Source organism: Natator depressus, chromosome 21, assembly GCF_965152275.1.
Source record: "Natator depressus isolate rNatDep1 chromosome 21, rNatDep2.hap1, whole genome shotgun sequence".
NCBI classification, from domain to species: Eukaryota; Metazoa; Chordata; order Testudines; family Cheloniidae; genus Natator; species Natator depressus.
In genome coordinates, this window is record NC_134254.1 from 11,262,424 (window position 1) to 11,283,029 (window position 20,606).

At 49.0% G+C, this 20,606-nt stretch overlaps 1 protein-coding gene across 6 annotated transcripts in view; it reads left to right on the plus strand.

Annotated features, from left to right (window-relative positions):
- PPARD (peroxisome proliferator activated receptor delta) overlaps positions 1–20,606 on the plus strand; it is a 39,601-nt gene that overhangs the window by 12,310 nt on the left and 6,685 nt on the right. For 4 of the 6 annotated variants that reach the window (XM_074936430.1, XM_074936428.1, XM_074936433.1 and 1 more), the window contains exons 2-3: positions 17,564–17,794; positions 20,208–20,359. In XM_074936430.1, coding sequence (XP_074792531.1) covers positions 17,665–17,794; positions 20,208–20,359 — 282 coding nt within the window. In that variant the 5' untranslated portion in view covers positions 17,564–17,664. Of the gene's footprint in view, positions 1–6,753; positions 6,855–13,351; positions 13,700–17,563; positions 17,795–20,207; positions 20,360–20,606 lie in introns of those variants that run through there. The other 2 variants (XM_074936429.1, XM_074936432.1) reach the window with 2 other exon arrangements.

Genomic DNA, 20,606 nt, shown 5'->3' on the forward strand with positions numbered 1-20,606 from the left:
GGCACTGCTGAGAGCAAGAAAGAGATTGCAAGGCAGAGAGGTGGGAGGCTGGAAGAGCATGTCAGTTTCAAGACCACTTTTCAAAATGCTGTAAAACGTTTGCGTGAAGAGTGGCTGGGAATGTGATATGCTACTTGAGGGCCTGGAGAACAGTTTGTGGATGAACTTGAGGCCATTTGGTCAGGCATGTTCCTGAGGTACAGCATCTCCCAACCCTCTCCAAATCATTTAGTCAGTGAGATACTGAACCACACGCTGTACCAGTAACAGATGTCTGGAAGTTAATTGCTGGTGGCAGAGTGAGGGAAGGGGCAGGAGGCCTGCCGTGCATCATAATGTGTCTCTAGATACTGCGTTGTGCCCATGTTTCCTGGGCTCTTGGGTAGCGATAACTGAGTGGGATGTCTGTATTATGTGGGAAGTATCACCTTAATTCTGCATGTTTTGGCAACTCACGTTCTTGAGGAGACCAGGGCAGTGCTGGAACTCCATGTTAACAGAGCTTCTCTAGGTGTGATGGGGATGGTAGGTGGTTTATGGAGATTTTCACCTCTTGTCTTTTGTGTGCATTTGGCTCAGGTTGTGAGACCATGCAAGCTGTTACCACGTGGGGACTGACATGTGATGCAAGTCAGATGAGTATGTGGATTCACCATAGTTGTAGTAGATGCTGACAGACCAGTTGGCACTAATTGATATCCTTGTTGGCATTAGCATCTTTGACGGAGATTTATTGTCTGGTTTCAGCAAAGAACTGGGAGTCGGAGCTCTTGGGTTCTACTCTGAGCCCTGCCACTGAATTCCTGTGTGACCTTGGACAAGGCACTTAACAGCTCTGTGCCTCCATTTCCCCATCTCCAGAATGGGGATAATACCTAAGTCGCAGGGAAGTTGTGTGAGGTTTTACCAAGCGCTCTGTGCTTCTGGAAGGTGTCGTAGAAATTCAAACTGTCAGGAGCAAGCACTGCAATGAGAATGAGGTTATGCAACTGTTCCGATTGCCAGAGCTGCTTTTGCAGGAACAAGGTAACAGAAGAGCTGAAACTTTGGTCAAACAAAACCTCCACCCCTGTTTTAAAAACAGGGGGAAATCCCACTCCCCTAGACAGTGTTGGGAGAGAGACAGCAAGAAAACTGCCTTACCTTCAAGCTCCCTGAGAGGGGTTTTACACTAGTGCATTTAACAAAGTAGTTAAAAACCCTCTCAGGAAGCTTTATAATTGGCTATGCCTATATCCTTATGGCAAACGTTAATGTGCTTTTTCTCTCCTGTGGTTTGAATGGAGACGAAGTGAACACTGTGGTTTTGTTCTAACAATTTCAGTCTGTACATTCCCTGGCCCTGCTAAATCCTCTTTCTCTGGGCACAGGCATAATCAATCCATGTCAGCAGAGCCCTGAGAATGGGGTTTACCTGCTGTTGCACAGGGTATTTTGGTAGGGTCTACAAAATCAACAGCCGTTTTTGGGGAGATGAGCGTAATCTCAATAAAATCTGCAGTCTGAAGGATTTCCTCATTTGCAAATGAGCGCATAGGACCTAAAATTGGAACTGTTGGTTAGCTGCTGCAGCAGAGGCCAGGAGAGAGGGACGTATCTGTAGGAAGGGAAAAGGAGTAGCCTTACCTTACAGGATTTTGTTGGCCCACACAACAATGGTGACTGTTAGCGCAAATGTCTTTGGGACTTACTGGCGAGTGGATAAAATTGCCTGGTTTGCTCCTGTAACTGATGAAACCGGTTCAGTGAGGTCAAAAATACACAGTTTAAAAGCTCTTAAAATGGTAACGGCCTTGGGCTTGTGAACTAGTTTTTATTGGGCTGTTATGGGGCCTGCTCCTGAGCGTGGCCGTCCACCTACATCTACAGTCCTAGGGAAATGCCGGCACTCAACACCCTCAGGATCTAGCGTGTGTTTAGAGAGGAAGAATGGGTGTCGGGACTCTGCCTGTGTTCTATTCCAAGCTCTGCTCCTTTGGCCTAGACTCTTGTCTACAGCTCAGTTTCCTCCATCTGCAAAATGGGGATAATGTGGAGCTAAGACTCAAGAAGCTCTTTGAGGTGCTTGGATAAGAGGGTCTTCAGAAATGCAGGGTAGTATTGCTATTGCACAGCACTTGCTGGGGATGAGTTAGCGAGTGCCATGCTCGAAGTCCGACCCAAACTGTGGCACCGAGCATGGCGGTTTGTTTCACTCACCACTTCCCAGCTTTTCCATTCAACTACATTGCTGCACTTGTCGTGCTCTGAATCCCCTGTTTGCCTCAAGAAATGTTGCAGCTTTGCTTACTCACACCTCTCCGTCTTGTTCTATAATTACTGATCTTGAAACCAGATCCTTTCACGTGGTCCGTTCAGATCTGTGAGGACAAGAGGATTGTAAGCAAGCAAATGCCTCGGAATAACACATGAGGGGCCTGCAGGAACTCCAGAAAGTTTGTTCGGTTCAAAATATCAGTTTTGTTGTACTCCTGGAGCTCCTTAGCACCCCTCTTCCTTTCGCCTCCCATGGCATGCATACGGTCTTCAAAAGGTCTCATTGTTGCCCTCTCAAAGAGGACTACAGTGGAATCGCATCGTACGCACATTTAACTTACACGAATTCAACTATATGCGCTTGGCAAAAAAAAGAAAAATAACAAGATACCTGTAAATTGTGTGGGCGATTCTGCCCACCATTCCACTCAATGAGCATATGCCCCAGAGTGAGCGTTAGATGGGAGACGTGAATCTGCTGTTCCCTCAGTCAGTCTCAGTTCCCGCGTGCCTCTCATAGTGTGAGCATCTCGCCACGCTGAGTGTGATTCTAGTGTTTAAAGATACTGTATGGATTTTTCGTACAACATGGCCCCTAAACACCAGCCAATTACTTCATCTGGTGCTCAACCAAAGAAACAGCGATCTGCTCCAATGCCGGAGGAAAAACTGGCTGTGTTGGACTTATTGAGAGACGGTATGTAGCGCGTAAATATGGCTGCAACGAATCTAACATCCGTGCCATCAAGATTCGAGAGAGAAATTCATCAAGCCGTGGCATCAAGTGCTCCAGTAACTGCTAAGGTGACGAGCCAGGTGCGTGATAAGACTTTAGTGAAGACTGAAAAAGCATTAAACTTATGGCTGGAAGACATGAACCATAAACGTGTGGCTATCAATGGCAACACGTTGCGAGAAAAGGCTCTTAGCCTCTACGCACTGTTCAAACCTGCTGCCGAAGAGGGTAATTTTGACTATACGCGATTTTTGCCTTACGTGCTGACTTTAGAACCTAACCTCCACGTAAGATGTGATTCCACTGTATAGCTTAAAGTATGGTTGCTAAAATTTGTAAAGCACTTTCAATATGTGAAATAGCATAATCGGGGCTGGGGATTTATGTGGATAGGTGAGGGAGAGGCAGAGGCTTGCCTTTGTCTAGTGGTCTAAGCAGAGGGCTGGGAACCAGGAACCCATGAATTCTAATCCTATTCCTGACACCAACACCTTCTGAAGCCTCCACAGGCAAATCATGGAAGGTTTCTGTGTCATGATCCTCCCTCCCCCACCTTAGGAGTGAGGGGAGGGCTCATTAACGTTTGCAAAGTGCTACTTATAAAGTTGCGAATGTCTTATTCTTATGGGTGTTGTAAAACTGCTGTCACTTGGAGCTCTATGGGATGCTAGCCCTGTGACAGTGAGCTCAGTCCCATATTGTCGTCGTCAAGTCCAGCGGGGAGGGCATGTTGCTTTTTTGACTCGCTGACTAGCACTGTTGGTCATACGCAGTGTGGGGTGTACTTCAGTTTGTGAACAGCCGCTGTACAGAGGTTCTCTGTCTTGCTGCTAGTGCAGTGGTTGGTAGAACAGATAGGAAGCACTGGAGAGACAGTGCAACCAGCTGGATCCCTTGGCTGCCTGCATTCCAGCACCTCCAACTAGACGGGAGCTGCCTGACTGTGCCATGGAATTACTAGGGGACTGTTCCATCAGCACAGTTCATTGAAGATCTTCTACAACATTGATATTTCTCTTTATTTTCAAACACTGTTAAGAACCCTGGTGCCTCTAGTCCAGGGGTTCTCAACTTTTTTCTCTCCGAGGCCCCCCTCGACATGCTATAAAAACTCCAGGGCCCAGAGGGGCCTTGGGCATAGGTGTAGTTTGACTTCTATTGTGGGGTGGGGCTTGAACCACCTCCACATGGTGGGGTCCAGGGAGTGACTCACCTCAGCCGGCCACCCAGCCTGTCTGCACCCCCCCACCCCCCGACACAACCAAAAATTATAACTCAAAGGTGGGGGGCTTAGCTCAGAAAGTTTGAAAACAGGGAGGGGGTAGCTGGGGCTGTGTGCACCCAGAGAGTGGCTGTGGGTGCAGGGATGGGGGGGCTAGGGGCTATGTTCGGGCAGGGGGTAGCTCAGGGTGTAGGGAGAGGGGTATTAGGGAATGTGTGTTGGGAGGACGTCCCTGTTCCCGGAGGGGTCTGCCAGTCACAGAGCCGGGTCTCCCAACCCAAGGGGATTCTTACTGGTTGCCTCTGCGGGAGCAAAGGGGGCTGGGAGACGAGGAGCAGCTTCAACCTGGGGCACCAGCAGGAGAGGAGGAAATGCTGCTGCTGTCTGCTCCATGGCAGCAGCTTCCCCTTGCTACCTGGCTCCAGCTTCCCACCTCTGACCTTGCCAGGGAGCGGGGAGAGGAGATGGGGGTGGAGCTGCCCCCGGGACTGCTGTGATCTTGTGCTGCAGTTTTGGTGCAGGGGGAATGCCCTCCATGTCCCCAATGCTGCCCTTGGGCTCAGGGGTGCTGGGGATTGGAGCTTCACCCCTGCGCTTCCCGGCTTCAGCCCCATGGTGGCGGGGGCACTGAGGATCGGGGCTTCAGCTGCGGGGCACTGCGGGCCCCTTGAAAGGGACCGCAGACCCCCGGTTGAGAACCGCTGCTCTAATCGAACGCCTCTTCTTGGCAATGTCTCGCTTATTCTGGATATTCCGGCTGTGTGCCAGTGAGACAGAACTGCCCAGACTTTCCCTCCCGTCCCTTTTTCACTGACTGCTCGTGTGGCCATGCTCCTCATTGTGAGCAATGTTGTCAAGCGCAAATACAAGAAGCAGCGAGGCTAATATTGAAACTGTATAACTGCGAACAATGGTCCAAGGAACACTACTCTGTGTTTATAAAGAGGGAGGAGTCTGTATTGCTGGCGTTGCTATCTGGTGGATCAAGGGACAGGGAGCAGGGACTCTTGGTTTCTATTCTTGTGACCACATTAGCTTTCTTCTTGCCCTTGGGCAAGTCTCATAGCTACCCTGTGTGTAAATTTGGGAATAAACAATAACATTTGGAAATGATTTACCCCCTTGCATTTTCAAAACTCTGCCACTATTAACTAACCCTCCCCTCTCCCCAGCAGAGCAGCGCTCTCCTCACTTTTCACACAGAGAAGTGAAGTGACTTGCTTTTGCACCTGGCCGTGCTGCAGGAGGTTGGATAAGAACTTGGAAGTGCTGGATTTCTCACTCTTTGCTTGCTCCATTCACCCACAGTGCTGCACTGATAGCGCTCTTTGTAACAGGGGTGTTGTGAAGCTCCATTTGTTATTGAAGTTGAGTTCCTGGGATGGAAAGTGTTTAGAGATGGACAAGGGGAAATACTAGACTTTTCTAGGTTTCAGAGTAACAGCCGTGTTAGTCTGTATTCGTAAAAAGAAAAAAGAAAAGGAGTACTTGTGGCACCTTAGAGACTAACCAGTTTATTTGAGCATGAGCTTTCGTGAGCTACAGCTCACTTCATCCGATGAAGTGAGCTGTAGCTCACGAAAGCTCATGCTCAAATAAACTGGTTAGTCTCTAAGGTGCCACAAGTACTCCTTTTCTTTTTTCTTTTTAGACTTTTCTAGTAACCGCCGTCTCAAGATCTCACAGCACTTTACGCTCCTACATTTCCCCTCCCTAGGGTTAATTTATTATGATTTCACAATTGCAGTGGGGACTTCTAGCCTTGGCTGTAACTTTGGACTGGCAAAGCTCTTTTAACTGCAAGGCAAAAAAGTAACTTCTGGCAAGTAGTGCCGTGGAATGTGTTTCTTGTGTCTAGGATTGTGGGTCCAAGAAGTCTTTTCTTCCCTCCTGCCAGCCCAGGAAACTCATTCAAGAGAAGAGAGCAAAGAGCCCTTGCAGGAACCTGTCCACTAGCTTCTCTCAGCCTGGACGGAAATGTGGCGTCAGGGCCTTGGTGCCCACGCCAGTTCTGCTGTGAGGGAGGAGAGGATCCAGCATGTTTCGCAGCTTTTCAAAGGAGTCTTTCAGGAAGTGGGTGAATTTAAATAAAATAAAGCAAAACGTACATCTGATCTGTGACTCACCGTGGGTAGTATCTGGTCTGAGTGAGTGAGGAAAGCTCCCTGTGCCCCATCGTCAAATGTGTCTGAATAATTGGCAGTAACATGATCATTGCAGTGTCGGCAGCTCCCTGCTTCTTCCTGTCTGGGCTCGTGCTTCACGGCAGCCAGATATAAACGTATCATAAAGTTGTACTGGGGAGAAGGTCAAAGAACTCGAGTGCACTTGTGGGCAGAGAAGTGACTTTGCAGTTTCTTTGACACCCCCCCCCCCCCCGCGCAGTCTGTATGCGTTCGGGGCAGATTGCTCTTTTGGTCACCCTGTGCAGAGGAACAGGTTTGAACACAAACTCATATGCTCTTCTGAAACCCTTCAACGTCTGGGCATAAGTGTAGTGACCATGTGACAAATGCTGCATGTCTTTTTCTTTTTACAGTAACATTAAAGGGAGAAGGGTGTGGAGACTTCTGGCACAAATGTCTCTTGTACACATCGTGGGATTTCTGCAGAGGCAGTGTTGTCTGGTGATTGGAACAGGTGACTGAGCATTGGGGGCTGGGGTGGAAATATCAACTGTTAGTGCATGGTGTAAACTCCAGAAAAAGCTTGGAGCAGGGAGTTGGGAATTTCCTGAGTTCTAGCTCTGCTACTTACTCAAACTTGGGCAAGTCGCTAGCGCGGTGATTTCCTTTGGAAAGGCGCTGAGCACCCGTGGCGCTCGTTGAAATCAGTGAGGGTTGTCAATGCTTGAGGCTTCTGAACATCAGACCATTAACCTTTCTGTGCACCGGTCTGCTCATCTGTAAGATGCGGATAATGCTGACCTACTTCCCAGGGGTCTGGTGAAACTCGCTTCCATAATGTAAATTGCTTTGAGTCCCTCAAGAAAAAACGCTATATGGATGTAAAGAATTCTTTTTCTTGGTGGGCTATGTTTGGACGGAGAGACGTCAGCAGCTATTTCTTAGCTCTTAAGTAGGGTATTAACATACCACCTCATAGCAAGTTATGCTGCCATTCGTAGGGTAGAGATGTAAGCAGTTCACAAAGTTTGAGCTTGATCTACAACCAAGTTCATTGCAGATTTTCAGACGCTTGTCTTGTCCAGTCCATTCTTTTAAATATCGGTGGTGGTATGAGCAAGAGAGAGCACCCAAAACTAGCATATCTTTGGCACTTACAACTTAAAATGTCCCTACAGATTCTTTTAAGGACTGAAACGTGACATGCCAAGTAAGCGTCATCTCTGGAGAGGGCTGTATAATGGAAATGCTGAGGGAAGGAACAGTTCTAGTGACTGCCACTCAAGTGCCCTCTGTTGCAACGTGCAACCTGCATTGCAGTGACTTCCAAGTAGGTGAAAGGGGTGAGGCATGCTAGACTCTGCTGAGAATTCATCTGATAATGAAGGCAGTGTTCTGGGCTTTTAGGACCAAAAGCCAACAAACGGCAGTTTTGTTTGTCCGGGCTGCTGTTTTGCACCTTTGTTACCTTTCCTGAGTCACCCTGTTAGCTTAAGGGAGTTTATTTGGCTTTTACACCTCTGTGTGTGCAGGGAGCAGTACATGTTAGCATGGTGTAAAGGTTTTACCAGCTTGGGGTGGGCCCCTTATTCGATGGACTTCAAATCAGCATTAACAAGTGCCAGCCAAACCCTTTTTATTCCACCACACGCCGTTATGGACTCGGTACATGCCATGTGGTACAGAAACAACTCGCTGGCGCATCATCAAGGATCTACAACCTATCCTGAAGGACCTATCCTCGCTCTCACGGACCTTGGGAGACAGGCCATCCTCGCTTACAGACAGCCCCCCAACCTGAAGCAGATACTCACCAGCAACTACACACCACACAGCAAAAACATCAACCTAGGAACCAAACCCTGCTACACACCCCAGTGCCAACTGTGTCCACATATCTAGTCAAGGGACACCATCATAGGACCTAATCACATCAGCCACACCATCAGGGGCTCATTCACCTGCACATCTACCAATGTGATATATGCCATCATGTGCCAGCAATGCCCCTCTGCCACGTACATTGGCCAAACCGGGCAGTCTCTACGCAAAAGAATAAATGGACACAAATCTGACATCAAGAATTATAACATTTAAAAACCAGTTGGAGAACACTTCAATCTCTCTGGTCACTCGATTACAGACCTAAAAGTGGCAGTACTTCAACAAAAAAACTTCAAAAACAGACTCCAACGAGAGACTGCAGAACTGGAATTAATTTGCAAACTGGACACCATCAAATGAGGCCTGAATAAAGACTGGAAGTGGATGGGTCACTACAAAAAGTAATTTCCCCCTGCTGATACTCACACCTTGTTGTCAACTGTTTGAAGTGGGCCACCTTGATTACGTTGGCCTCTGTGGGGAACGGGGATAAGGAGGGACCTGGACTCTGACATGGAAAGCAGTACTGGGGACTTGCCAGGCACTGCATCTAACTTACGTATGCATTCTGTGAATGTCTGAATTGAAATAAATGCATACACCATCAGGCTTGCACTCCTGGGTGGAAACTCGTTTGTGTTGGGGCCTGCCTCAGTAGGTGCAGAGAAACTGCCTGTTGGTCAAGTTCATCAGCACCAAAACGGTAACGGGAGGACATCAGTCACTAATTGTCTTTACGTTTCCAGATGATATCATCGTTATTACTAGCCCTTCCTTGCCCTCGTCACTGTCTGCCGGCTTTCTGGCTTCCAGCACTTTGTGTGTACATGCTTGTATGCATGTACCTTTCTCATGATGACTTGCAGCTGATGCATTGGTTTAATCGTGGAGAGAAACTGAGACGTCACTCCATTCTTCCTCCTACGCTCGGACACAAGTGAAACGGGCACTTCCTCATTGAACTTCCAGCTACTGCGAACCTAGTCACAAGATCTGGATGCTCATGAACTGCAACCAGCCTTAAGACCACGTTTGTGAGCTGCAGTTACTAACTACCAGGGTGAGAGCTTAGTCCTATTTGAAGTCAATGAAGTCAGTTTTGCCATTCACGTCAGTGGGGTCAGGATTTCACCCTGGGTGTTGGAAACTGCGTCCTCTATGTTGGAGTCCCTCAGACCTTTCTGAATAGCTTATTACTCTTTGGTGGTGGAGTCCGCCTTTGATGCGTGGCCAGCTGTGCATCAACGTCTCTTCCCTGTGTTTCATGCCCTGGGCACAGCTGCCTCAGGCAGTCTTTCTGCACGTTTTACTCTCCCGTTAGCTGGCCCTGTTCCCTGTTTGCCCTCTGATTTACCCTTTTTGTCTTGTGCCTCCCTCTCCTTTCTCTGTACTGTTCGGGGTGGCGTAGGGGGTCCATGGGTGAGTTTGCATGTGCTATTGCAGCTTAGCTGAGAGAAGCTTGGGCCAGCAGGCTTCTGCCTGAGCCCGCAGCCTTGTACAAATAGGCGGCGCTCCTGTAGCCGAGTGTTTCAGGGGCTGCTGTGGAAGCAGGGGGAGAGGGTGGGAGGCTTTCGAGGATCCACCTACTGCTTTAGCTACAGCTACAGGAGCTATTTGAAGGGGGGGGGGGGGGAGGCATGGAGATCAGGGGTCACGTGACTTTTTCACCCCTTGCTATTTTAACTGTGGGTTTGTGTCCCCTTCCCCCCCCCCCCGCCCCATCTCACAGGCTAAGAAACAGCTGTGAGAGTCTGATTCCTTTCTAAACTTCCCTGAGCCTCCCTAAGGAGTCTTGAGTGCAAGGCTCCTTGGAGACTGTGTGGCCTTCTCCTAACCTCTGCCCCCCCCCGCCCCCCGTTTTATTACCGTGCCCTTGTGTAGTTTATGTAAAATGGGTTTGTTCTGGTAGAGAGGAATCTCCCCCTGACTATGCAATACCCACCTCCCGGGCCTAGAATCCCCATCTGCTGGTCGTGATACTGCAATGGGAGCATATTAGGGCTCCTCCCTTGTCACCCCCCCAAGTTCTTTCCGATTGTGCTTTGCGTGCTCAGAAGCTAGACAGACAGACACTAGCTTGACTGGGTGTCTGTTGTATGTAACTTTCTCCCTGGCTTTAATTATTCCCACTGGGAATAAACAATCATGGGATGTTACAGGTTCCCTAGTTAGCTGGGGCAGTGAAAAGCATGATAAAATACCAGCGTTGCAGAAGTGAGCTGTTGGTGTGGCACACATCTCCCCTATCCTGGCAAGGAAGTAGAAGAGAGGACCGGTTTCGGTGTTGAACTGAGCCAGGTAAAACTTCCTCAAAGCCTGAACCCACATTGCAGTTCTTGGAGAGAGTAACTTACGCTGGAAAGAAACTGGAAGATGTGGGGGAGTAACTGAATTTTATTTGCTGAAAATCTTTGTAATCCTAAACCCACGGTCCTATCAGCCAGCACCATCCTTTGTGCTTTGAAGGGATTTGTGTGTTAGGAGTTCATTCTGAATTTCATTCATTCATTAGGATTTCATTCATTTTGTCCTTCTGCCTTGGGACCATCTATATAAAGCATCTTTGGAGATGGAGACAATTGTCATCAGCTTGCTGGGTATTAAGGCTGCAAATTAACTTTCAGTGCGCGGTGGAGGATTCCAGTTCTGAAAGAAATGGAGAAGCTTGCTACTTTTCTCGATTTTAATTAAAGCGGACTTTGGCATCTTTTGCATGGCACTACAAACCTTGTGCCTGAACCTTTCAAACTTGAGTGCCTAAAGTTAAGCATCTAAATCTGTATCTAGGTACCTAAATAAAAGTGACCTGAGTTTTCAGAGATGCCGAGCACCTGCACTGGGGCTCATGGCTGCTTAGCACCTCTGAAAATCAGGTGACTTATTTGGGTGTTCTACAGAAGGTACCGGCCTCTGGGAGAAAATTGGTCTGTGATTCTGTAAAGCTGGCTGGAGAGGCAACTGAAAGGGGAGTGGTTGTTGTGCTTAGGGACCTTGGTTGGGATGGGGGCCCTGCTGTGTTAGGTGCTGTACAAACATAGAAGATGACCGTTCCTGCTCCAAAGAATTTACCCCAAGTTTTCTGTTGCTCAAATAAGTGAAAGCCTATGGATTTTACCCCTTCCCTTGGGAGGTTATTCCACGGAAGGGGTAAAAGATCTCGCCATTGGGAAGCTTCCCTGGTGTTCTGCCTAACTCTGGGCATCAGGGGCCCCTGTTGGCTCTTAAGATTAGGCCCTGTGTAATCAAACCCAGTTACCGAATGTGAGTCATCGGAGCAGGGCAGGCGCTGGGCCGCGTAGAGGCAGCTCTTGAAGTGTCATCATGTTTGTTTGTTAAGCCGCTTGTAACGAACACGCTTAAATATTTTCATGAAGCAACCTCTTCCTTAATGGGTTCACTACTGTGGCTTCGACTTGGTGCTGGGGAATGCGTCACGCTGACGGCCCTCTGGCCATGGGACAGGTATGGTATAGGCAGCAAGCTGCCCCCACGAGCCCATGACCTCTGGTTTTTGTGGTGCCATTTCTAGAAAGGGGACTTCAGCATCTTGATGGTTAGTTAGCCACCTAAGCTATGGTATTTGTGATGTGGACACAATCCCCTGGGAACTATGTAATCCAAGTCTGTCTTTATCCTCATCACACCCCTGTGAGGCAGGGCGGTGCTATTATCCCTGTTGTACAGGTGGGGAACTGAGGCACAAAGACACTAAGGGCATGTATACACTGCGGTAAAACACCCAGGCCTGGGCCGTGTCGGCTAACTTGGGCTCAGGCTGCAGGGCTGTGAAATTGAAGTGTAGACATTTGGGTTGGAGTCTGAGCTTGGGACCCCACAACGAAGGAGGGTCCCAGGCCTCAGGCTCCAGCCTGAGTCAGCTGACATGGGCCAGCCACGGGTGTTTCCTTGCAGTGTAGACATATACCCTAAGAGGGACTTGCCCAAGGTCCCAAAGGGAGTCTGTGGTGGAGCAGGGAATTAAACCAGGGTCTCCTGAGTCCCAGGGTAGCATCCCAACCAGTAGGCCAACCTTCTCTATCACTAGCCTGAGCCTCGCCAGTTCATTTCAGAGAGACCACCAAGCAGCCAGCAGATCACTGTCACTCCCAGCTAGCAGCCTGGAGGCAAGTCCCCAACTAACCGCACAGCCATGTAGAAGTCTGTTTTTTCTATGTTGCGCTCTGCGCGCCGATCATTCAAAACGTTTCACAGCTCTCACTCTCTGTCTTTGTGCCCCTGCTCCCCTCCACTTCCTTCACTTCATATTGATTGCTTCTCTGTTAACAGCTGCTTTCCTACTTACCGCGTTCGCTTTCCTTTGGGTGCTGTTTGGCTTTACTTTCAACCAGTGAAATTGCGGAGGTTCTTAAGTGCGTACTCCTTTCCAGTAAGAAATTAATCCCTATTTTTATCTCCTTCGGTAATTGTTTAGAATGCAGGGAAATGATGACCAGAAAATACAGGAGTATAAATAATACTGTGGAATTTCCACTGATCAGCTTAAAGAGCTCCTGGCTTTCGCTGATGGGCTAGAATAATACCATAATAGTATTACATAGACAGAGAATGCCTATAGGAGTGCTAGCTGGATCTCAAAGCACTCTTCAGGGATGGGGTCAGGAACATTGTCCCCATTTTACAGGTTGGGGACATGAGGCATAGAGAAGGGAAGTGACTTCCCAAGGTCACACAGCAGGTTATCGGCAGCGCGGGGCCTAGAAACCAGGTTGTCTTAGCACTAAGCACATTACTGGGAGTAATTTACAACTTCCCCATATGTTCCACCTCTAGGCTGGCAGTTCATATCCAGCCCCCACTGATAATGACCAAAATTATTCTCAGCTCATCAGTGGCCTTTATGAAAATGGTTTCATGGGTCTCAGGAGCCAGGTCCATATTACAAAAGCTGCCATTGCAACTGGCATTAATTGGCAGGCGAGAGACCAAGAACAGTATGGGCTGTAAAGACTGATCTTTCTTCAAACCCAAAGAGATTGTGTCCCTCCCAGATGTGAAGTCCTGTAGGGAAGCAATGTGGGTTGAAGCTTGTAATATCATTCTCTCTACGTTTCCTGTGCTGTGGTTAAATAGTAGACTTCAGGCTTGTCAGTCCAATCCCTTTCACTATCGTAACATTCACCCCCAAAAAAACCTTCAGGAATTTAGCTTGGCCTGTGTTGCTCTAGGCAAAACTGGCCCACTTAAAGCAATGGGTGAAGACGATGCTGTCCCTGATTCAGAGTCTAAGCAATTCCTAGCCAGAGCAGCCAGCCATCGGTGATGTGCAATATTATTTTACAGACTGCCAAAAGGTGTGAATTACTGCACGCCTAAAACACATCTGGAAGAATGTGGCAGTGTTATTCCAATGGCAATGTACTGTGAAGATGACGACGCTAAAGGGAACGACGTAGACGTTCGGTTTAAAATAAGTCCTCTGTGCTTGCCCTCCCAGATGGATCCCAGAGACAAAAGGTAGCTAAGCAGAGGCTGAACAATGTGCTTGTGTGTGGGTTCCATTTGCTTCTCCTACACAGACCTTTCCTCCCAGCCCCCCACCAGATGTTCCAGGCAACAGGATTTTCCTGAAGCTTGTGCATTCATTTATAGATAGATTGTGGGGGAGGGGTGTGTGTGTGTATACACACACATCATCTGTGTGTAGAGAGAGAGGTATTAAAAAAAAAAAAATTCAGCTCCTTGCACACAAACTACGGTGAATAGTTTTCCCTCCGCATGCGCCACATCCTACCAGGCGGGTGTGCCAACAATAACACCACATGTGAATGGTCCCTCAGTATTCTTGAGGAGGCACTGAAAGGAGGGCTCTGCACTTGTTTAAGACCATACACTACTCTGCCTCTCTGCACGGCTGCACCGTAAAGGAAAACGGGATAGTTACGCTTACCAGGAGCCTGGAATGTACCTTCCCCAGATGCTTGAAATGTATCGGTGCATAGTGCTAAATCCCCGGGTAGAGAGAGTTCAGACTTTGCAATCAAAGCACTCCTACCTTCAGCATCTTGCAATTCCTAGATCAGGGGAACTCTCACTGAACAGGGACTGCAGGGTCCGGAACTCCTGCCTGGGACTTGTGCTCCAAGTGCTGGCTCTCTACGTGATTCAGGCATAGAGCTTGATGTGCATTTGCAGTCATCCTCTAGTTGGACTTGTGATCTTTCAACATCATCTTGGGCTTCCTCTGTCTCACAGATCTTTCTCCTTCCACGTGAGCTGTGACCTGCCCCGTGCTGCGAGCTCTCGTACAAATCAAAGGAGCTGGATGCAACCCATGTGCACCAGCAGTGGAAGAAGGGTAGTGTGCGTGCACATATGCACGTCTCCCAGGAATGTGGGATGCAATGAACTTGAGGATGGGACTGTCTTGTTTCCTTACTCCAAATGAATAATATGCCCAAGGCAGTGATGGCATGGACCACGTACAGCGTGGCAGCGTCATGGCAAGCTTGCTTCTACTGCCCTGCCAGTGTGTCTAATTCTGCTCTGGGAGGGTCACCACTACAGGGGTGGGGAGGTTCAGGCTCAATGGTCTGTGCAGTCCTTGGCTTCTCTGCCAAGGCTCTTGGCAAAGGGGGCTGATTAGTGCCAATTCCAGTGGTGGGCTTTTGTGGTATGGCCCCCTCTCACCTAGGACCTGGGCCAATATCCACCAACTCGCTTCCGACAAGCCACCCCACTGCCAGCGGATGGCAGCCCGCTTTCAGGGCTTGTCTGTGCGCAGGAGTAGCACTGATTTAACTTAAATGGGTTTAAAAAACCCAATGTAGTTCAAGTGATGCGACGCCTCCTGGGGACGCTCATTAATGGATGTAAATGGTTCTGTGGTTTAACTTACGCGTGTAAAGTTACCCACTCAGGCCAACTTGAGGTAAGGTTTCGATTGACTTGGGAGAGTCCGCATCCTGAGTCGCACCGATGTAACAAAATCGGTTTGAAAATGACACCTTCACTAAAGCAGTGCAGCTTTGCATGTAGACCAGGCCTCTGTGGGTGTGGCACTGAGTCTCAGAAGGTGGGTCAATTGACTCGGAGTGTAGCCGCCCGGGCTCTGAGACCCTGCCCCCTTGTTGGGTCTCGGAGCCCGAGTTCCAGCCCCGCGGCCCAAGTCAGTTGACCCAGGCTAGCCATGGCCCTTGCGTGGGTCTTTGATTGCAATGTAGACGCACCCTGTCAATGCCGACATGGGCTGGAGAATGAATCATAGAATCATAGAATATCAGGGTTGGAAGGGACCCCAGAAGGTCATCTAGTCCAACCCCCTGCTCGAAGCAGGACCAATTCCCAGTTAAATCATCCCAGCCAGGGCTTTGTCAAGCCTGACCTTAAAAACCTCTAAGGAAGGAGATTCTACCACCTCCCTAGGTACGTTTGGGATACGGAGCCTATGTCCTGAAACGTCAGGGCTCGAGTCGGTTTTGACTTTGAGTTCTAGGACTTGACAAGAGGTGGGGAGTGGTGTTTGTGCACAGCCTAGCCAAGGGGACTAAGTACCAAACCTTAGCTAATGGGCTGGCGGTGGAGGAAGTACCTGATTTTGAGGTGTCTCTGTACGGATGATGCATGACTTACACTTTGTATAACTTTGTGACCATGAGGTTTTTTTTATCAACTGTATTGTGTGGCTAAAGCACATCTTAGCCCTTGCCCCAGTGTGTCTTGGGGAGGAGATGGGGGCGTCAGAGGGAAGGGAGGGCATGGGGAGGCGAGGAGCTAGTTTGCTAATCCTCCCAAAGGAAGGCTGGGATTAAGACACTAGCTGGACTGTACAGCAGACTTTGTCGCTGTTAGACTTTGTGGTGGAGTGCGGCTCGGCAGCTGCATGGAGCAATAGGAAAATATTTAAATGACTGATTTTTGGCAGAGCAAGGGGGGCCAGTTACAACACACATGAATAAAAAGAAACATGCAGCAATAGCAATGCTGTAACTTCTCGCAGCATGACTGAAACCAGTGTGATTCCAGAGGCCCATGGGAGGCTGTCGCCCAGCGAGTAGCCAGTAGAGAGACCTGCGGCCTCTAGCCAGCCACTGGGTTCAGTGCTATTTCATTGAGCCTTTGTCTGGCAGTGTCTGTCGCATGGGGCACTAAATTTGTTTCCCTGTCACTCTCCTAGTAACATCATTAAAGCTGTCAGCTTGGTGGGTGTGGCAGGATCAGACCTAATGAGTGGAATGTAATATGTTCAGACAGGCCTTGTGGTTTAGTGGACAGGGCATGGGATTCCCAGCCCTGCCACTAGCTCCCTGTGTGACCATGGGCAAGTCACTGCATTTCTCTGTGCGTCAGTTCCACTCTCTGTTAAATGTGGTTCATGATCCTGGCCTTCCCTTGTGAAGTGCTTTGAGAGCCGTGGAAGGAATGTGCAATATAATCCGGAGTAGTGGTGGCCTCTTGTATGCCTTCCTATTCTCCCTGGCCTCATCTGTGTTTGCGCTTGCCTGTAAATATAAATGAATTAGGCGGTAGCTCCGGTGTAATTCATCCATCGTGGCTGCTGTCTCAGTCCCCGGTTTCAGCAATGTTGTTCTGGAAGGACCCAACATGATGATATGCCCAGCTTCTGCCCTGCAGCTTTGGATAGGATTCTGCAGAAACGTGGATTGCTCTGGCCTACTCTGGTGCCTGATTCAGGCAGTCGTGCAGACCAACAAATGTATAATTAGGCTGAAGGACTCTGGTTTACTTTCTCCTTTCTTCCCTCACCCTCATCACACTAATCATTCTTCCAACTGAAGGTGGTTAGCTACAGCTCCTGAGCCACCAACCGTGGTAGCTCCCTTGTGACATCAGACCCTCCGACCCCGAGTTATAGTGGGACATCTCCCTAGCATTCCTAGTACCTGCAGATCTGCAAAGGGAGGGATGGGGCCAGGTTCTTGGCCTCCCGTCTCCTCTGCTGTGTTGCAGTGTGTGTTCCCTCTGGGACAGCATGCGGTCTGGAGCCATGCGACCATTGGGCTCTAGCTGCGGACTGAACTAGAAGACTTCCTGTGGATTTTAGAGTGGAGAAAATCAGTGCTCTCTGAATGAACTACATGGACTGTTTGTACTGGAAGCTCGTAATTATCCAGGTCTGGAGAGAGAAGCGTCTTTCTAAGGAGGAAGTCGGTGTCTTGGCCACAGCAATAACCTGCCAAAGGTCCCTGGCCCGGCTTCCTTTTTTGGATAGGTAGGAAAGCCAGAGTGGGACTAGCAGGGTTGTAGTCCGTCTCTCTCTCCTTCTCGGCTGCTGCGTGATAGAGTGCCGGTGGCATAGGAGCTCAGCACGAAAGCTGTTCTTCTGCTGATGGCCGCTGATGTTCCCCATCTTTCCCACAGGCTAGCAGGAACAACCCGGGAGGGGTCCATTTCCGGACAGACGCGGATGATGCCAGAGCTATGACAGGGGCTGCAGTCTTGGCACTGAGGGGTGATCAGTTATGGAACAGCTACAGAAGGAAGTACTTGAGGTCAAGAAGGAGGAAAAGGAAGAGGCAGTGATAGCAGCAGGTGACACCTCAGACCCAAGTGGAGGACCAGATAGTTCGCTGCCTTCTAGCAGCTATACAGGTAAGTGGGAGGGGCGCAGCTGGGCATCAAGCAGCTGTATCCAATGAACAATGGGTGCTGGCTTCACAGGGTGAAAACCATTTTTCCCATGGAAAATGCCTGCATTAAGGAACACATCATGCAGGAGGGCCAGAGTGGCACAGCCCTGTCAGGAGTAAGTTCCCCAGCTCCAGGCTTTCGGCCGAGAGTGCTCGAACAAGAGGCTGAAAATGACCAGATGTCTGTATAACTAGGAATAGAATTTCCAGCTTAAAGTGAGAGGAATCTTAGAATCATAGAATCATAGAATATCAGGGTTGGAAGGGACCCCAGAAGGTCATCTAGTCCAACCCCCTGCTCGAAGCAGGACCAATTCCCAGTTAAATCATCCCAGCCAGGGCTTTGTCAAGCCTGACCTTAAAAACCTCTAAGGAAGGAGATTCTACCACCTCCCTAGGTAACGCATTCCAGTGTTTCACCACCCTCTTAGTGAAAAAGTTTTTCCTAATATCCAATCTAAACCTCCCCCATTGCAACTTGAGACCATTACTCCTCGTTCTGTCATCTGCTACCATTGAGAACAGTCTAGAGCCATCCTCTTTGGAACCCCCTTTCAGGTAGTTGAAAGCAGCTATCAAATCCCCCCTCATTCTTCTCTTCTGCAGACTAAACAATCCCAGCTCCCTCAGCCTCTCTTCATAAGTCATGTGCTCTAGACCCCTAATCATTTTTGTTGCCCTTCGCTGGACTCTCTCCAATTTATCCACATCCTTCTTGTAGTGTGGGGCCCAAAACTGGACACAGTACTCCAGATGAGGCCTCACCAGTGTCGAATAGAGGGGAACGATCACGTCCCTCGATCTGCTCGCTATGCCCCTACTTATACATCCCAAAATGCCATTGGCCTTCTTGGCAACAAGGGCACACTGTTGACTCATATCCAGCTTCTCGTCCACTGTCACCCCTAGGTCCTTTTCCGCAGAACTGCTGCCTAGCCATTCGGTCCCTAGTCTGTAGCGGTGCATTGGATTCTTCCATCCTAAGTGCAGGACCCTGCACTTATCCTTATTGAACCTCATCAGATTTCTTTTGGCCCAATCCTCCAATTTGTCTAGGTCCTTCTGTATCCTATCCCTCCCCTCCAGCGTATCTACCACTCCTCCCAGTTTAGTATCATCTGCAAATTTGCTGAGAGTGCAATCCACACCATCCTCCAGATCATTTATGAAGATATTGAACAAAACCGGCCCCAGGACCGACCCCTGGGGCACTCCACTTGACACCGGCTGCCAACTAGACATGGAGCCATTGATCACTACCCGTTGAGCCCGACAATCTAGCCAGCTTTCTACCCACCTTATAGTGCATTCATCTAGCCCATACTTCCTTAACTTGCTGACAAGAATACTGTGGGAGACCGTGTCAAAAGCTTTGCTAAAGTCAAGAAACAATACATCCACTGCTTTCCCTTCATCCACAGAACCAGTAATCTCATCATAAAAGGCGATTAGATTAGTCAGGCATGACCTTCCCTTGGTGAATCCATGCTGACTGTTCCTGATCACTTTCCTCTCATGTAAGTGCTTCAGGATTGATTCTCTGAGGACCTGCTCCATGATTTTTCCAGGGACTGAGGTGAGGCTGACTGGCCTGTAGTTCCCAGGATCTTGCCCTGTGCCACAACTTGTCTCGAGATAGGAAGGAATTTTCTGCCCCCTGGACAGTGATGTGAATGAAGGGCTGCAGGAAGCTTGCCTCCCTCTGAAGCAGCAGCTGTTGGCTCCTGCCAGATGTGCCGGGCACTGGTCTGTTCCTGTGTGCTGAGCTGCACAGGGACTTGCGTGTGAATGGAGTCTGGCTTGTTTTAATCTTTTTTCTGAACTGATTCATTGGCAGCCAAGCTCCTGGAAGGCTTTAATCATTTCACTAAAAAGAAGGTGATTCGCTCTGCTCGGCCATTTGCTGAGAGTCAGAAGACAAAAATTAAAGGAACGCTCAAGTAATTTTAGGCCCAGAATTTAGTGCCTGGGTTTTAGTGGGGGGAGGGAAAGCTCGCTGTGAAGCAAGTATTTTATTATTGCTTAAATCTCTCTCCTGCCGTCCTGAGGAGCCCAGCACAACAGCATCGGGCTAGTGCCTAAGAACTGGGAATATGGAATTTACCCATTGGGTTTCATTGTCCAGCCTGAATCCAAATGCCAAAAGGAAGAAAACATAAATGATTGAAATTGTTACAATATGAAAACTGTTGTTTCCCATCAATAACGTGCAGAAGCCAGTAGCCTGACCATAGAGAGCTTCTGTCATGGGATCTGATGACCAGGAGAGGAGATCTTCTCTATTCAGTTACTCTTCTGTAGGACTGTTAAATGCTCATGTGCATGCTGCACCAGCCTAGAAACACTTTTTTCGTTTCCTCTTTGTATCCCTTTAGACCTCTCCCAGAGCTCTTCTCCATCCCTGTCGGACCAACTCCAGATGGGCTGCGAGGAGACATCTGCTGCAAGTCTGAATGTGGAATGCAGGGTCTGTGGGGATATAGCATCAGGATTTCATTATGGAGTGCATGCATGCGAGGGCTGCAAGGTATGGAGTGCATGCAATAGACCCTGTCCATTGCGAAGGCAACAGAGCGAGGCTTTGGGCCCTTCTGTGTTACCCCTGGAGAACTAAAACTGAAACCCACTGAGTTCCTAATAGCCTGGGCTTCTGATCTTGCCCTTAGCTCTGTGGGGCTGTGGTGTTAATGGATCAGGATTGTGGGGGAGTGAAAGGGCAGAGGCTCTGTCTTGGGAGAGGCAAGAGCTGCCTTGGGTCCTACACTGTGCAGGAG